The sequence below is a fragment of the Anguilla rostrata genome, chromosome 3 (genome assembly GCF_018555375.3).
Source record: "Anguilla rostrata isolate EN2019 chromosome 3, ASM1855537v3, whole genome shotgun sequence".
In the NCBI taxonomy this organism is placed as follows: Eukaryota; Metazoa; Chordata; class Actinopteri; order Anguilliformes; family Anguillidae; genus Anguilla; species Anguilla rostrata.
Window position 1 is genome coordinate 64960097 of NC_057935.1, and position 17978 is coordinate 64978074.

At 49.6% G+C, this 17978-nt stretch overlaps 1 protein-coding gene across 4 annotated transcripts in view; it reads right to left on the reverse strand.

Moving 5' to 3' along the window:
• The window catches only part of enox2 (ecto-NOX disulfide-thiol exchanger 2), a 231011-nt gene that overhangs the window by 87161 nt on the left and 125872 nt on the right, over positions 1-17978 (reverse strand). For 2 of the 4 annotated variants that reach the window (XM_064329345.1, XM_064329344.1), the window contains exon 2: positions 15283-15426. Coding sequence is in view for 1 of the 4 variants with exons in the window: in XM_064329344.1 (XP_064185414.1) it covers positions 15283-15426 (144 nt within the window). In the remaining 3 variants the exon portion in view is untranslated. Of the gene's footprint in view, positions 1-12041; positions 12775-15282; positions 15427-16341; positions 16669-17978 lie in introns of those variants that run through there. The other 2 variants (XM_064329346.1, XM_064329347.1) reach the window with 2 other exon arrangements.

The following is a 17978-nucleotide window of genomic DNA, read 5'->3' on the forward strand; positions in this document are numbered from 1 at the left end:
TTTCACTGCATCTCTCTAGGCTGGGCTGGGCTGGACTGGGCTGGGCTGGGCTGGGCTGGGCTGGGCTGGGCTGGGCTGGACTGGGCTGGGCTGGGCTGGACTGGGCTGGACTGGACTGGGCTGGACTGGACTGGACTGGGCTGGGCTGTGCTGTGCTGGGCTGGATGGACTGGCTGGACTGGGCTGGCTGGGCTGGCTGGCTGGGCTGGACTGGGCTGGCTGGCTGGGCTGGCTGGACTAGTGGCTGGGCTGGGCTGGACTGGACTGGACTGGACTGGACTGGGCTGGGCTGGGCTGGGCTGTACTGGACTGGACTGGACTGGACTGGACTGGACTGGACTGGACTGGGCTGGGCTGGGCTGGGCTAGGCTGGGCTGGACTGAGGCTACCAGGCCTCTGAGTTCCAGCACTCAATAACACAGCAGAATAAAGGTGAGAGAGGAGTCAGAGAGAAAAAGAGAGATGGAAAGGGAGAGAAAGGTAAAAGAGAGGTCGAAGAGAGAGGGAGAGAAAGAAAAAGAGAGAAAGAACAAGAGAATGAGGTAACTAGAGAGAGAAAGAGAGACATGGAAAAAGAGAGAAAGGTGAAAGAGAAGTCGGGGGAGAGAGAGAGAGAGAGAGAAATAAAGAGAGAGAAAGATTTTAAGCAGTAAGGAGAATTTCTGCGATTGTTTGGCAGTCATAGGTAATGCGGTTGACATGGGTTTGGAAGCTGCAGCGTTACTCTGGTCTTATTTTTAGCTCAATTTGTTTCCCTCCTGAAGAAACAGTAACTGTGACTGATAGCACTGGAAGGGCCTTCACAGAAAACCCCCTCCATTTCGGGTGGGGGTGGAAGAATTAGTGAGAGAGGACCCAGGAAGCAACTGCAAACTTATCCATCCGTCCGTCCGTTGAAGGTTGGAGAGCAGGGCGGGGCTCGAGCAGCTGAAATGCGTCTCTCCGATGACTCAATTGTCAGTTATAACTTTGCGCTCTTGATCCTGAGGTATCATTATAGCGCTTCAAGGTTCATTTTGTGCCGTCCTTTTTCATTCATAAATTATAAATGACAATTTCAAAATCAAATTAAGGGTGGGGAGTGACGATCTCTCTCTCTCTCTTCCTCTCTCTCTGTTTTTCAGGGCAGATCAATAACCTCTTCATATTCCCTTTTAATTAAAATTCTGCACACCTCAAGGGGGTTATGGCTGCCTTTTACCCGATTCATTATGGAAACGCATCTGTGCCACAAAAGCTGGGATCTTACTGCTTCCCTGGAGGCACTTTCAACCGGTGCACCAGAAGAACCCCCTCAGCTGCCACCAGGGAGTACGAAAAGGATGGAAATAATACAGAGACACTTCCTCTCGCTACAAAAAGGCACTTTAATCTCATTTCCCAGCCCCTCCTTCCCCTCGTTCCCACAAGCACGTGCAGTTTTTTTTATGGCGGGGGTGCGGGGGCGTCGTTTGAGCTGGGAGGGTGCGCACCAGAGAAACGTGGGGGCGGAGGCCGGGGCGGAGGAGGAGACGATCGGAGCGGATGTGGAGAGGAGGTTCCAAGGTTTATATTGCCGCTATCGTGCTAGCCCTCGGCTAGCTAAGTCATTCCTCATAGGGAAGCATGGAAAGGATACTGAGGGAAGAGGTGGGGAGGAAGAGAGAGGGGGGAGGAAGAGCACGCTGGGGGGAGGGGTGGCGGAGGGTGGCTTGCATGCTAATACCCGGCCGCCGCGGCGAGGTAGCGCCGTGCGCGCGGCGAGCGGGTAACTGCTGCTTACGCGCTATGCGAAGCTCGCAGCAGCCGGAGTGGGAGGAGGCTGTTCTTCGGGGATTGATTGGAAGCGGCGGGCGCAGGGAAGAGCTCCAGACAGCGCCATTATCGGCCGGGTCCTGGGAGGTCAGCCCGCTGCTCGAGGCCAATCAGCCAGCGGCGGGCGGCCGGGAGGATTTAGCCCGTGTAGCGCGGGCTCCGGCGGCGAGATAACACCTGCAGCCGCCGTGTCACCAGGGTAATGAGCTCGCGCCGGCCGCCAGAGCGCTGCTCGGAGCCGCCGTCCCCCGGGGATTAGGTGACCCCGGAGACCCCCCCCCCGTCTGCGTTTTCGGTATCCCAGCTGCGTGAGGGGAAACGACGTCACGACCACGTCTCTGTAAAATCAGTTTCTGACACGCGTGAGAGCGCACTAGCGCTACCGTGTGCTCAGGGTGTCGTGTGTGCTCGCGTAGAACTCAACGTGTTCGGCGCGTTTCTCTCAATGTCCCCAGAGCGATGGTGGCGGCCGCTTCTGCCGTTTCGGAAACGACGAGCCGCGGCACGGGGGGGGAGGGGCGGGCGCTCGGTTGTCGGAGGCGGTGAGCCGCGCGGAGCGAGCGCCGGGGCGCGTTCAGAAAGACGATCCTCGATCCCCCGCAGAGAGATGAGCGGCGTGGACAGACAGAGCGGCCCCCTGGGGGAAGGAGGCGCTGGCTAACGTAATCTACACAGATGACATTTACCGCTCGCTCGTCTTCGTAATGCGCCCCAACGCCAGCGGGACCGCAGCGAAGGAGAAACCCCCCCCCCTCCACCCGTCCCCCCCACCCCCTTCTCTCCGCTGGGCCCCCCGGGGCAGCCCGGAGCGACAGGTGCCTGGGGAGCGTTCCTCTTTCAAGGTGCAGACTTTATCAGCGCCGAGCTTCCGACGAACGCGGCTCGCCTTTCCCCGTCTCTTCCGGGATTGGCCGCCCCTTTCCCCACGTGACACTTCAGTCGCTCTTCCGCCTCCGACTGCGCCGCGTCTGAGGGAGCGGAGAGAGAGGCGGCGGCTTCGGAGCTCTGCTTATCGGCTCGGTGATGAGAAACGTGTCGAGATTTGAGTGAGCGCTCTCCTGCTCGCTCTGCTGCTCGCTCTCCTGCTCGCTCTGCTGCTCGCTCGCCCGCTCGCCCGCGGGCCCAGATGGAGGGGAAGGTATCCCCCGATGCTGCCAGCTGGGGTGGAAAACGGAGCGTCTTAAACACGAGCACTCCTCCTTTCAAACCCAAAATGCCCCAGGCCCTCAGTCTTCATGCACCCACCTGCAGTCAAAGAGACGCCCGGGCCTTCATGCTCTCAGCACCTCTCATTGGGGGTCCCCTATACCTTTCCGACAGCAAGGCAGGGAGACCCCTCAAACCTGAGGGGAGAGGAGTCTCCCGAGAGGTGGCTCCATTTTCGGGGGGGCCCGTGGGGGTTCCTCCTTCATCTCTCGTTCGACCCACATGGCAAAAAGAGGCTTGTGCTCTCCGAGTGCCGCCTCAAATTGAAGCGTGGCGCAGATCGGCGGTCCCCACGCGCGGCAGAAGCCGAGGTAGAGCGGTCGCATTGAAACGAGGGCAGAGGGACCCTGGAGTCGGTCACCCGCCCGGCGGAATGACCCAATCGCTGCCTCCGCCTCCTCCTCTTCCTCCGCCGCGGCGGCGGCCAGAAAAAAGCGGGAAAATGCATAATTCAGCGAGTTAGCGCATCCCGAGCGGCCGCCCAGCCAGCCCGGGCGCAGCCCGAGGTGTAAATCCTGTGATCGCGAATCTCGCCTAATTTAATGAAGGAGGCTGTTTTGCGAGAGATGGCGGAGTGTCTGACCGTTATGTGTTAAACAACCAACCCAGCGGCCAAACACCAAGGGGACACCAGGAGCACCGCTGTTTAGAAAGTAGCAATGGCAAAAAAAAAAAAAAAGATTTCATAATCTGAGAAAGTTCCTCAGGGGTCAGGGCAGGATTTCACAACTCCACAAGACTTTCCCACATATTTAGCAAAAACGACTGCACCCAAACTCTAATTCATTTGAATACCCCACTGACTAATTCGGTTTGAGACCGCAGATCGCTCTGAATTTTCACGATAATGACTATGCGGCTACTGAGTCAGGGTTTCGACTCATCCGATTGGTGGAACGGTGCGGCATGTGTAGCGAAGTCAAATGCAGTTCCACAAGGGGAGGCTGAGATGTTATTTATTTCGGTTTCTCCTCGTTAAGACTGGAAGGGATGTCAATACAAGCTCTGCGCCCGGCGTTCCAGACCGTCTCCTCTGGGAGAAGCCTAACCGCTGTCTGGTACACTCGGTACTAAGTTGGTACTGACTCAGCCTGGTGTCAGAGAAGAGCGTTCAGTTCCGCTTCTACGTTTCAGGATTTGTGAGCAGCGGGCGAAACGCCGGGACCTGCATCTCGTATCCAAATCTGTCCTGCTGTGTTCAGGTACAGCCCTACGCTACAGCAGAGAGAGATCCTATCACACACACACAAAAAAAAATTTCTTCTCACATGATGTGACCCAGGGAAGTGGATATGGGTTTGAAGAGGAGTCACATTTGGAGGGGCGGTGCGGGGGGGGGGGGGGGGGGGGAATGCGCGACATGACAAACTGCAGCGCCAAAACAAACACGCCCCAGTGTTCCTCCGCTCAAAATACATTCCGTTTTTCCACACGCTAAAATCACAAACAGCTGGCTTTCCGACTTTTGTGCGTGCGTGTGCGAGTGTGCGTGTGTGTGTGTGTGTGTGTGTGTGTGTGTGTGTGTGTGTGTGTGTGTGCGTGCGTGCGTGCGTGCGCGCACCAGGGAGTTTAACAGAACATAATGTGCACTAATGGTATCCCAAGTGGGAACTGTAATCCTCCTGGAAGATTTAGAGCGAACTTCCACGGCGTTGAGGAGGACAGACAACAGCAAGCAGATCATGTGACCGGGAGTTACCCTACGAGCCGCCGCAGACGTTTAATTTAACGGGACGCATTCGCAAAAAGAAACCGATACATCACACAAACCAGTGCTCAGACTCCCCGCTTGTGTCTCTGTCTCCAGCACACTCTCCCTCAGGCTGTTAAACAAAGTAGGCCTCCAGTAATTGCAGTAGCAGGCAGTGGTCTAAGAGAAAAAGGCAATCTTATAATAAATTGCAACGACTTGAGTCCCAGAAAGACACCATTTTGCCTTGCCAGTCTTTCAAAAAAAAATTAAATACAAGAAATTCCATGTTTTCTTGGTATTTTTCTATATTTTTTCTCAGACTAAATTGCAATGAGGGGCTATGGAAGCCCGAGTGGAAGAGGCCAACTTCGACTGACAGGTCAGCACGCTGGTGTAACCGAGGACAACGGACGGCGCTGGCGACGCCATGCATCACGTGAACGCCCCTTACCGCTCGACAACTCAAGCCATAAACGAGGTCAAATCCAGCGAGATCGATCAGGAAGCGGCTCGTGGAACCGTGGCAAAGCGCAATCGCGGTACGGGGCTCATGAAAAATCGACACCGAAATCTCGTTTTCATTTTCGGGTGGGAGAAAAACAGTAATTGAAGAAATAAATAGAAAATAACCATCATGAGTCAAATGATACAGCAATGACAGCTCCTCAGGTAAGTCAGCGGGAGCTCGCTCATTCCAGGCTGGAGAATGGCAGCTCGCGCGAAATCTCCGGCAACACTAATATTTCTACCGGCGGAGAGACGGGGAAACCCAGGTTGCATCTGGCTAATCGTTATCTTCCCTGAAGTGCGCTGTCAGGAGGTGGAAACACGGCTATCTCCCCCTGTTCATCGCGTCGAAAAACAAAACACGGAAATTAAATCCACCGGCGTGGCTCTCCCTCGAGGCGCGATCCGGCGTCGGTAGCGCCGGCCGGGAAGGAGGAGGAGGAGGAGGAGGAGGAGACCGCATCGGGACATTTTGTGCATTCACAAAGAGGGCCGCTGTGTCCCCTGGCATGTGCAGATCCTCAGATCAGATATTAAGACATTCAGGTCACAGAAATATTCAAATGTGCTCTGCCAGGAGCGCGCGGCAGTCCAAACGGGGGGGGGGGGGGGGAGAGATATCACAGGCTTCCCAGAGAAAACCAAAAGAGCGGGAGGAGAAAGAAAAAAAGAGCAGAGAAAGCTGGCTTCTACTCCGGCTTTAACAAGGCCGCTGGCGGTCCGAGGAGGAGGTGAGAAGGAGAGAGAGGAGCGGGGCGGCGGCGTTCCACGCCGGCCCCGGGATCAGAGGGATACGTCCGCGCGATCCGAATCGGCGGGAAAAAATCAGCTCGTGACAGGGGCCTTTCCCTCACGGCGCGGCTGTCGGATGAGACAGGAAGGGCGGGGGTAGGTGGAGACGGAGATCCCCCCCCCCCCGTATGCGTGGGCTGCTGGGGTTTTTACTGCCTGTTTTTCCTCTCAACTTCTCGCTCACTTGCACTCGGAGGCATTCGCGTGTGTGTGTGTGTGTGTGTCGCTCGCACACTGAAACGCTCACTCCTGCACACGCACAGGCGGACGAACGCTTCCGCGTTCAGCCGAGATACAGACAGACGCAATCACACACGCGAGCAGACACGCGTGTCCTTACTCGCGTGCAGCACGCACAAAGGAACGAGCCTTTTGTGCTCCTCACTTTTTATTTTTTTACATCTAATCATGAGAAAATCAAGAGCGTCACAACAGTTATGCCGTACGGAGTAAAAGAGGAGCCTGTCTGACTGAAGAGCCCAGCTCCTTCTCAGAAAAGCCTCTTCGCTTCTTATTATGTAAATTCAGTCATTCATCGCAGAAACTGTTATCTAGTCTAGAGGAGCCCCAAAGCAAAGTGTTCGGTAGCTGTTCGTACATTATTCGCTTCATGTCTCCACCACAAAATATGCCCTTCTCATCACACTGAAGCAACAAATTGGCCCCTTTCTATGGGGCAAACTTTAACCAAAAAAGCAGTGAATAAACCTAGTAACTAATGCCAGCCAATGAACCACCGGTGTAAAGAATGTAGCGTAGCACACAGGTCAATCTAAATCACATCCAGCTGTCTCTACAGGCGGCAGACAGTACTATCCACCACTTCATATGATTTCATCCACTGAGTACATCTCCACCGCAGTTCATCAATTTCTAAAAAAAAATATCTGAATTATATGTTTTATTTTCTTCTTGTGAGCTGCGACAGATGAAGACCCCCTCCAAGCGCCGCGTGGCATTTCAGAGAGCTGATCTGACATTACAAATAACCGGATAAGAATGAGGCACGGGTCCAAAGGTGCAGAGAGTGCCGACTGAGGGCACAGCGGGAGAAATAGCTCACATAGAGGACACTGCTAAACAAGAGCTGGTTGGCTGGGGGTCGGGGGTGGGGGGGCTGTGGTTGGCGGGGGTTTGGGGGGGTGGGAACAGGGGATTTGTCACCGTGGGACCAGTGGAGAGTGACAGTGTGGAGGCCTGGCTTTCAGAGGGCAATCTGCAGTGAGAAATGGCTCTGCCTCTCTCTCCATACCCTGTCCTTACACACAAACAAGCCAGGACTGCCGGCGTCTCGGTCCTCATTAGGAGGGTGCTTTCTGACACGAGCACTCACACACACACACACACACACACAGCTCTGCATCCCAGACAAACAGGCACACAAACACACACACACACACGCCAGAGGAAGAAATCCTCAAAAACATTCAATAAAAATATCTTTTTTAAATGTGTTTAAATATATGTACACCCACACGTACATCTACACAAATATTACAGCGCTTTCAGAATGTATTCACCTGCCTTTTATTTAATGCTTTAAAAAAAAATGAAATTACATTTCCCATTTACGAAAGCACCCCCCCCCACACAGAGCCAATAATTTGAGGATGAGCTATGAGTCTTCTCGAGTCTATGTGGACGAGCTTTGCATGTGTAGACCTTGCCGTTTTAACCCATTCCTCCGTGCAGATTTGCTCTTACTCTACCGACTTAGACGGAATATGTTGGTGGACAGCAATGTTCAAGTGATACTGCCGATTTAATGAGACTGAAGTCCTGGCTTAGGCTGATCCACTGCAGAATACTGATCTTCTCGTTTGTAGTTTCTGCCATGTGCTTTGGGCAGCTGTCCTGTTAGATCACGAATCTTTGCCGTAAATGCAGATCTCTTGCAGAGTTCTCCTAGAGCAGGGGTGTCAAACTCCAGCCCTGGAGGGCCACAGAGTCTGGTTTTTGGTGTTTCAGCATGAGTGATGCATTCAAGTCACTGAACCTAAAGAGTCCACACAACTTCCTCTCAAGGCCTTAATTGGCTGCTGAATGAAAGGAAACTACAAATATCAGAAGACAGTGCGGCCCTTCAGGACTGGAGCTGGACACCCGCATCAGAGAGGTTCTCCTAAAGGCCCTGCCCATATGTGTCCGAGAGGTTCTCCTAAAGGCCTTGCCCATATGTGTCCGAGAGGTTCTCCTAAAGGCCCTGCCCATATGTGTCCGAGAGGTTCTCCTAAAGGCCTTGCCCATATGTGTCCGAGAGGTTCTCCTAAAGGCCCTGCCCATATGTGTCCGAGAGGTTCTCCTAAAGGCCTTGCCCATATGTGTCTGAGAGGTTCTCCTAAAGGCCTTGCCCATATGTGTCCGAGAGGTTCTCCTAAAGGCCCTGCCCATATGTGTCCGAGAGGTTCTCCTAAAGGCCTTGCCCATATGTGTCCGAGAGGTTCTCCTAAAGGCCTTGCCCATATGTGTCCGAGAGGTTCTCCTAAAGGCCCTGCCCATATGTGTCCGAGAGGTTCTCCTAAAGGCCTTGCCCATATGTGTCCGAGAGGTTCTCCTAAAGGCCTTGCCCATAATGTGTCCGAGAGTTCTGCTAAAGGCCCTGCCCATATGTTTTCTGAGAGGTTCTCCAAGGCTTGCCAATGTTGTAGAGAGAGTCTCCTAAAGGCCTTGCCATATGTTCCGAGAGGTTCTCCTAAGGCCTTGCCCATATGTGTCCAGGAGATGTCCTCCTAAAGGCCCTGCCCATATGTGTCCGAGAGGTTCTCCTAAAGGCCTTGCCCATATGTGTCTGAGAGGTTCTCCTAAAGGCCTTGCCCATATGTGTCCGAGAGGTTCTCCTAAAGGCCTTGCCCGCCCGTGATGGTAACAAGCTTCCCAGTCCCTCCTGCTGAAAAGAAACCCCATAAGCATGATGCTGCCACACCCATGCTTAACATCAGGGATGGCGTTTCCAGGGTGATGGGCCTCTGCTTGGACTGCGCCAAACATAAGGCCAAAGAGCCCAACTTTAGTCTCATCAGACCTCTTCCTACCAGTCTCAGAAGAAGACAAAATCCTCTTCCAGGTTTCAGCGTCTGTCACTCTAGGCTGGTTTTAATGTCGTTCTCAGAAGTGGCTTCAGTCTAGCCACCCTCCCAAGGGCAAATCCGTGAAGCGCTGAGCAGACTGTGATCTCTGGACAGTTTCGCCCATTTCAGCCAATGAGCTCTGCAACTCCATCAGTGTCGTAGTCGGCCTCTTGGTCACGTCTCAGAAAATTGACAATTCTCGTCCGGTGCTCAATTTTGGTAGGATGGGCAGATCTTGATAGTGTCTGTGTGGTGCCATATTTTTTTTCCATTTTGTTACAGTGGACTTATCAGTGCTCATAGAAAGTCACAAGGCTTTGTCAATCTGTTTTTTTATTTTTTACCTGCTCCAGCCCTTTTGCCTTCATCTCCAAGTTCCACAGGCAGCCCCTTGCTCCTCATGACAGCATGACTGATCTGCTGCTTGAGTTCTGAGAGCTCACAGAGTCAGCGATCGTGGACTTTGTCGGCACATTGAGTGCGATCAAGAAAACTGAATACCCCTGTCCCAATTTAGGTTAATAGAAAGGTGGGGAACACTTACCAAACATGTGTGAAAACTTTCTGAAGCACTGATATATATTTAGTAATACGAGGTACTAAGATGTCGAACTGCCATGGCTCAAATAGCAATGCGCCTTTGCACTAGGTTTACCCTCAGGCATGGACAAAAGCCACCTGCCTTGGACAGCCCAAGGCTGCAGTGTTAAACTTTAATTCAACAAATGATGAATGGCAACAGTGCCCTTTCCCTCCAGAGCAGCACAAGAAAAGCAGGATAAACAGGTGTGTGTGTGTGTGTGCGTGTGTGCGTGTGTGCGTGCGTGCGTGTGTGTATGCACGTGTGCATGTTTGTGTGTGTGTGTGCATGCGTGTCTGGTGTGTGTATCTACACGCACTGAAAGCCAGCCCTCACACACACACACACGCACAGAGACACAGAGACTCCAGCACACAGCTGAAGCCCAGTGGGGACACACAGAAGTGCGCGCTGTCACACAGCACGCCCTCCCAGACAGCCGCCCCTAACGGCGGCCTGTCCCCCGCTGCCTGTCCCCCGCTGCCTAACAGCGGCCTGTCCCCCGCTGCCTGTCCCCCACTGCCTAACAGCGGCCTGTCCCCCGCTGCCTGTCCCCCACTGCATAACAGCGTCCTGTTTCCCACTGCCTAACAGCACCCTGTCCCCTGCTGCCTAACAGAGGCCTATCCCCCGCTGCCTAACGGCGGCTTGTCCTCCGCTGCCTGTCCTCCGCTGCCTGGACGGCAGGGCCGGGAAACATCACGCTTCCCCGTACTCGTCTGCCCTCACCTTCCACTCCATCCGCGTCAACACACTTACCCGGCGCTCCTGCGCGAGTGCTTCTGAAAGGTTAATGCACGTATTATGGAGAGGCATGCAAATTCCATTTCAGCGTTCCAGTTAATGTAGCTCTTTTTTCATAAGCCGCCGCTTCTCGCTGTCGCAAACGCGCCCATTTTAACTGAATAACTTACCATATTTTCCCCGCACCACTCAAAGCAACCCGAATATGATTCCCACCGGAATTTTGACCCAAATGTATTACTGTGAAATAAGTAGGCACATAAACAAATTAGCATGGTAGAGCACACTTTACCACTATCAATGGAGGCACATCCGGTGCAAAGACAGAACCTGACAAGTACACTCTACAGGTGCAATTCATGGAAGCTATGTATCAACCACCATATCCCAAAATAAGTCTTGAAAAGTCATTCAAGTAAAGTACAGTAAGTCCGAGGGATTCAAAGATTTCTGTAAAACATCAAACTTCCTGCCTTTTGTCAAAACTTTATTATACAGATCTCCATTTTAAGAAAACAAAGCTTTGCAATAAAACAATTTCATTGTGTCACAAATGAACTTTTTAAAGCACAGAGCTATCTGAAAATTCTCAGCTGGGAGGATAACATCTTTTGCAGTGTTCAGTACCCTTCAGTAGGAAAACAAATATACCTAGGATTGATTAATGGGCAAAGTGTAGAAATATTCAGTGCATGACTAACCTATCCCAAGGCAATGGGACTATACTGAATTCATATGGTAGGTCACATTAAGCTGGTGTTGCATGGTATTTGTACACAGCAGGTGGACACTACGTTCTACTTTTGTCTTCCAGCTGTTGAAAAAGTGTGCACCTATTTATATACACTGTCAAAGTAATTAGCGATAGTTAATGCATTTAACATCTTCACTTGCTATTAAATGGAAGTTAGCATATTAATGCAGTTAGTTCATTAAGGCTCGTGCAACCGCGGCTCCTTTAATCGGCTGAAAAGCTGCCGCGTGAGGGGGGATAGGCAGCCAATGCCGAGAGTGGTCTGCGTATATCACAAAAGTCTACTCCATCACTACAAACTCCTATTATCTGCAGTGAAGGTACTTACAGAGGGTGGAATGGCTAATTGAGTGCCGAGCGTAATGAGATGAATCCATTCATTATAATTCCTTAACGAGGGTAAATCTGCATCACTGTTAATTAGTCAATGCCCATGTGTCATTTTCCCCTTCCGTAGCGGAGAGAACTTCATTCTGTCTTGTAGTGCCAGAACACATTAAAGGGACACAGTACATTTGTCTAGCTAGCAGATGCTGCCGATCGCTGGGTTTTGGACGTGCATGTATTAGCAGATATTTTATAGAAATAATAACGGGAAGTAACTCGTGTAGCTTAAGGAAAATGCTACTACTCATGCCTAATATTGTGAAACATTAAACCAGCGAGCACAAAGAAAGTGTGCGGTTCGCAGGCAGTGTTTTGAAGAAAACAAAACCAGAATGAGAGTTTCATCGTAACGAGGCTGAAAGTATATCTGCGATTCCTCCCCCGTCATTAGGAACTGTGCGGTGAACTGTTTCCAACTGGCGAATCGCTGCAAAAACAAAAACAAACAAAACAAAAGAAAAACGAAAAAAACGCCACCACTCGTAATTTCTCCTGGTCTGATTCTGCACGACTCACCTGTTTGGGCGGAACCGAGGCTCGCGTGCGGCGGAGCTACGAAGCCGAAGCCAATCCTGCACCTTTTACGGTTTGGCAGATGACGAGGGCTCTCCTCAAAACGGACAGATTAGATTAGCGCTCAGCGGCTTTGATCTAAATGCAGAGTACCCACTCCCGACTCCCTTTTATCCAAGCCCATTTCTACTCTGACTGCGGAACACGCCCGTCACACACAGTTCCTTTAATTTCCATTTGCTTCCGCATGCAGTCATACCCAGTTTTCTCACCGGAGTGTATTTCAGTTTCTGTGATAGCCGAGGGGCTACGGGAGCATGGCAAACTGCTCCATTAAGAATAAAGTGAATGTATCAGAAACACTTACTGAATAATTTCTTATTCTACAGTTATGTCCGAAATCATTTTTTATCAGGAAAAATATCTTCAGATGTCAAATAGCTAGTAATAAGGATGATCAAAGCGCGTGTTCATATTCCATGTGAAAGGAATAACTGCTCTTGTGATTCTGTCTGCTGGTGGCCAAGACACTGTAATAGGAAAATCATGAGAAAAAAAAGCTATATATGTATCATTGCATATAATAGCCACGCTCTCTACCATGAACTGTGATGAATTTTGGATGCATTGCTAAAATTCCTATTTCAGAGACCAGGAGCACAAGCACTTGCAGTTGACTACATTTTTTAATCCAAACATCATATTGCAAAGATGTATGTGCACATACATTTTGTTTTAAATATTTTTTCATTTAAAAAGGGAAATTTAAGCACATTATGTCTTATCAATCCTTAGCAACAGAGCAGCCATTAAATCTTGGAAAGAGACTATAAAGTACAATACAGCATCCCTGTTTATGCAAATAAACATTTGTTGTGTCACACGGCATGGCAGTCATTGCGTACGGGGAATGTTTATCTACGTGCCGGAAAGCCACTTATCTTGATCTGTCATTTGCATAACCCTAACACCTGCAGGAACGACCATAGCCTGATAAGCCTATCAGACGCGAGCGCAGTCACCCGGGTCATACGCCCAGCGTGTTTCTCAAACATATTACCGTGTCTGAAAGCCATTTCTCTGTGTGATGTATGAAGGTGCTTCTCAAGTATGAAGGTGATTCCACAAATTCCCTCTTGTGTCTGCTAATGGCTCTTACGGTTATGTGTTGACAGTTGATGTAATGTAGTGAAACTAATAATTTGTTTGCCATTGTTGCTGCTCTTCACCCAACTGACTTGCACGCACTTTGTAAATCACTCTGGATAAGAGTGTGCGCTAAATGTCACGCAGAACACGAAGGCTGCCTGTGCAATTAGAAAAACTGAACTTCCGTTCTGTTTTGGTTCAGGCTTAACCCTCGGTGTTCGGTTTTGACCCGTTTTAAAATTTTCGTGAAAGAGTAATGACATTTGTGAGTGACTAAATCAGTGCGGAATTGGTTCTTGTCTTGTGATTCTATTTGTAGTTCATCATCATGTATATATTTATAAATGCAGTCCATCATGTATATATATAAATGCAGTCCATTTACCATTTTACCATTTACCATGTACTTGCTTTATGACTTTGCCCACACAGTTTCTTGAACATAATAAGACGAAGCATGAGAATAATTGAGAATGTCAGTTCAAAATAGTAAATAGAATCTACTGTATGAAAACCTTGTTTCATTTTAATTCACAGATAAAAATTTCCCTGATAAACATGATTTATGCCCAAATGCCTTCATTATAGCAGCTTTAAAAAAATATAAATCACATCTTTATCACAAATGAAAGTCATTGTTTGATGTGATCTAGCAGAGGTAAATGGCAACCATTAACTATATATTGTTTCTATTGTTTGGAAATGAGATAAAGATATTGGGTATTTCTGTATAAATTTTCTTTCTGTATTGTTTTTAAATCCAAATAATGTCTTGGGTATATTTGACCCAGGCTAACACAGTTTTACAGGTGCTAATAAGTGAACAGAACACAAGGGTTAAGGAGACTGACTTGGAAAGGATGCTATTATTAGGCTCCAGTCATACTTTGTGACGGAGAAATCGCATGGTCCTCAGACTTTATGCTTTTCACACATTTTTGTTTTTTTTTCACACAAATACCCACAGCAGAGCCCAGAATTGAACTGACGCGCATTATTTCACCGTAGACGGCAGTTGAGTGCCATATGTTCACACAGCGGGAAAAAAATGCACCCTTAAGCCTCGCTGTGAGTGCCCGCTTTTGTTCTTCCATTATTTTTTCAGATCTGGACACATGTTTCTGATTTAGAACTGTTAGAAACACAATGCAGCGGCATTTAGTCCCATAGGTGGCTGTATGTTAGCTGACAGAGAGAATACACTCCAGCTTAGTTTACATGTACTACTGTACATAAGCGAGCATAAGGACAATGAACTATTTGAGTGAAATTCTAAGCTTGGAAGAGGGAAAGGGAAAGAAAGAGATTAAGATCTTTTTCATTAATACTGCCAAAATAAAGTCAGCAATGCACATTAAGGAGCAGTGGAACTTATATTTTTCTTCAGAAAAAAAATGAAATAAAAACATTTTTATGCTGCGCCATGCAGCGAAAATTGTATGCAGTACTTTGCATTTGCAATTAGTAGCGTATTCTCCAATAGTTATTACAATGATTTAATTTCGAGCCTCACTTAGCAAAGACAATCTGTGACAGAGGCAGGCTGAGATTGATTCCAGGCACATTTAGTTTCCTAACTGCAGATCACTGACAGTAAATTAGTCGAAAACCTTCTTTTAATACTGTTTGAGCCACAGAGCTGACATTGTCAGGTAATATATGCAGAAAACTAATTATCACATCAAATTCCAAGCTACAAAACCGAAGCTCTCAATTCAAGTTCTAAATTGTCCGTAAAGACAATTTGGGATATTTCAACTCATCCCAGAATGCTTTGCAGTCGAGGTGAGCGGACAAGTCTCCTCCTGTGTCCCGTGTACTAGCGTGTGTACTGGTTCCTACATACTGATCAGTATGTGACATGCAGTATGCATGTAATGTAGAAGTGTTGCAAGGCGTCCCGCCTTGGTATTTGGAATTGAAATGTTGCTCGGCCATGTTCACGGTTTGCTGTTCTTGCTGTTAAAGGAACATGTCAGCGAAGGGACGCTGTGTGTCATACGTATACTCAGCAAAAACCCGAAAATCCAGCCTACTTAACAACGTTCCCATCCAGTGTACTCAACAGGCGTACTCAATAGTATAGGGGTCTTACCTGGGGGCAGGTTGGGCCTCTTCCTCTTCTTGCTGTTCTCCGCCCCGTTCTCCAGGGGGCAGTCCGTCACCAGCGGCCCGTTGGTGCTGCTGAACTGCAGGGGCTCGTTGTTGGAGGCCGGGTCGAAAGACAGCGGGTTCAGCCCTGAGCAACGACAGAACGAAAACGGCCACCGTCACCCGCGCGCCCAGACCGCCATGTTCCCGCGCGCCCAGACCGCCATGTTCCCGCGCCCCCGCAATTCCGTCAAGAGCAGGATTAGTGCCGATGCCGGAGAGCACACAAAGGCCGAAGAGCACAAAGCCTTTCTTGTGTGTTTTTTTTTCTTTCATTTTTTGTGTGACAGAAGGTAGACTTCAATGAGGATCAATTCTACCAGGGGATTGACAAAAGTAACACTTCTCGTGAGCTTGTTATTACCAGTCTCACTTGTCTTGCTGCGCATTTTTTTTTTTTTGTCTGGGAGGGAAAAAAAACGGGATTAAAAACACAAAGGGCTCTCAACCGTTACTAACCCCCCCACAGACGTATAATAGAATTCCATTATCCATATTGACCGCAGGCTCAGATGCAGGAATGAGGAAGTCTGACAGGTTGTTCCAAGCAAACAATCAATTTCATAAAGTGTACTTATTTCTCATATAAATGTGAACGCTCGTCCAGAAGATAAACTAATGAAGACAGAGCCATCTGCTGAATTATTGATATAATAACCATGATGCGGGTAGAGCCAAAACATCCCAACAAAGCAGCGAGCAAATTAAAGTTAGTATTAAGCCTCATATATCAGTCCCATTCAGTTCACAAACGAGATTGTTATTTATAATTCAGAATGGGGTCTGCCGGAGACAAAGCCCTTATGAAATATTCATCACTTCTCCGGGTTTTACACTTGTTTTTCCTGGGTTTGTTTTTCTAAAAAGAAAAGAAAACAATGAAGTTGCAGAATGTCAGAACCGCTCCCCCCTTCCCACCTCCCACCTCCCCCCTCCCCCTCCGGTTCCCGTTCCCCTTCCAGCTTCCAGACGGAAGGCGACACAGGAGGCGGAGAGGACTCACAGCAATCCCATAATCATGTGAATCTCGCTCCCGTCACCGGCGGCAACCACGGGGGTTGGAGTGGGTTTTGTGTGCACTAGCCAGCCCGGCTCAGCTCACCGGGAGACAGACAGGCTGACAGGCAGACAGACAGACAGGCAGACAGACAGACAGGCTGACAGACAGACAGATAGACAGACAGATAGACAGACAGGCTGACAGACAGGCAGACAGACAGACAGACAGACAGACAGACAGACAGATAGACAGACAGACAGGCTGACAGACAGACAGACAGGCAGACAGACAGACAGGCTGACAGACAGGCAGACAGACAGACAGACAGACAGACAGGACAGACAGACAGACAGGCAGACAGACACAGACAGACAGACAGCAGCAGACAGCATGCAGACAGACAGGACAGACAGACAGACAGACAGACAGACAGACAGACAGGCAGACAGGCAGATAGACAGACAGGCTGACAGACAGACAGACAGACAGACAGGCAGACAGACAGACAGACAGGCAGACAGACAGACAGGCAAACAGACAGGCAGACAGGCTGACAGACAGGCTGACAGACAGGCTGACAGACAGGCAGACAGACAGGCAGGCTGATTAGATCTCCTGACCGCTCGGCCGGGAGCTGTTAGCACGAAGGCTTAGCTGCGAGGCTGTGACAGGGTGTGCGAAACGTCCTCAGACACGAGCGAGGGGGGGGGGGGATGGGGGGGGAAGCTGGGACAACAGGCCAGTGTCTCGTCCTTGCTGGACTTTGAATAAGCCCTTGGTGGAGGGCGTTTGCTAAAGGAGATAAAGAGATATGCAGCCATGTGATGATTCGCTAACCGAAAGCCTAGATCAAGGCATGGGATGATCCCGCTGACCGCCAGCAGGCCTTGGTATGTGGGATACAGCTCACTATAGAATACGGTGACACCCACCAGCACTTTCCCGCCATTCTTACAAGATAGAAACAAATTCTTACAAGATAGCACCACTTAGGACTAAAAGTAAAGTGATTAACTACGGGGATCATAGAGATCAACAGCCAACGTGATTTACTGTATGCTGACTCTCCAAAATTATGATCCACTTGGAAACAGATCGTTAGCCGAGGGATTTTAACAGTTGCTAAAGCAACCACATTCCGCAGCCAAATTAAATAAGAACACATCAGAGAACTGGGCCAGCTCATAACGTGCAACTTAAGTTACTGACGGGGGCTTAAATAAACAATATTACTGGCTCAGGGAAAACAGATCACTGCCCATCCGGAGTAAAATAAAATAAAATAAAAAAACATAAAACCAGAAAAAAAACAACAAACGATTTTTAACTCGCAAAGAAATGACCCTGGGCTTTTCTGTGGCGGGTGATTGAGGCGTTCGGCGAATGCGGTCCCGAAACGAGGCTTTTTTTTTTTTGCGAATCTGCATAGCGAGGCCGCGAAATCCGCCGACGAAAGGCCCAGACGCCGAAATGAGACTCGCGCACGCGTTCGCCCGCGAAGGCGACGCTTTGATTAATGTTTCCCCCCCGTCTCCGTTCCGAAGGACGAGCGAAAGCCTAATGTGTTTACAGGGAAACTCTGAATGTCTTACTCCACTCCGCGCGTCCTCTTCCCCCTTCTTCCCCTCCACTGCGCCGCG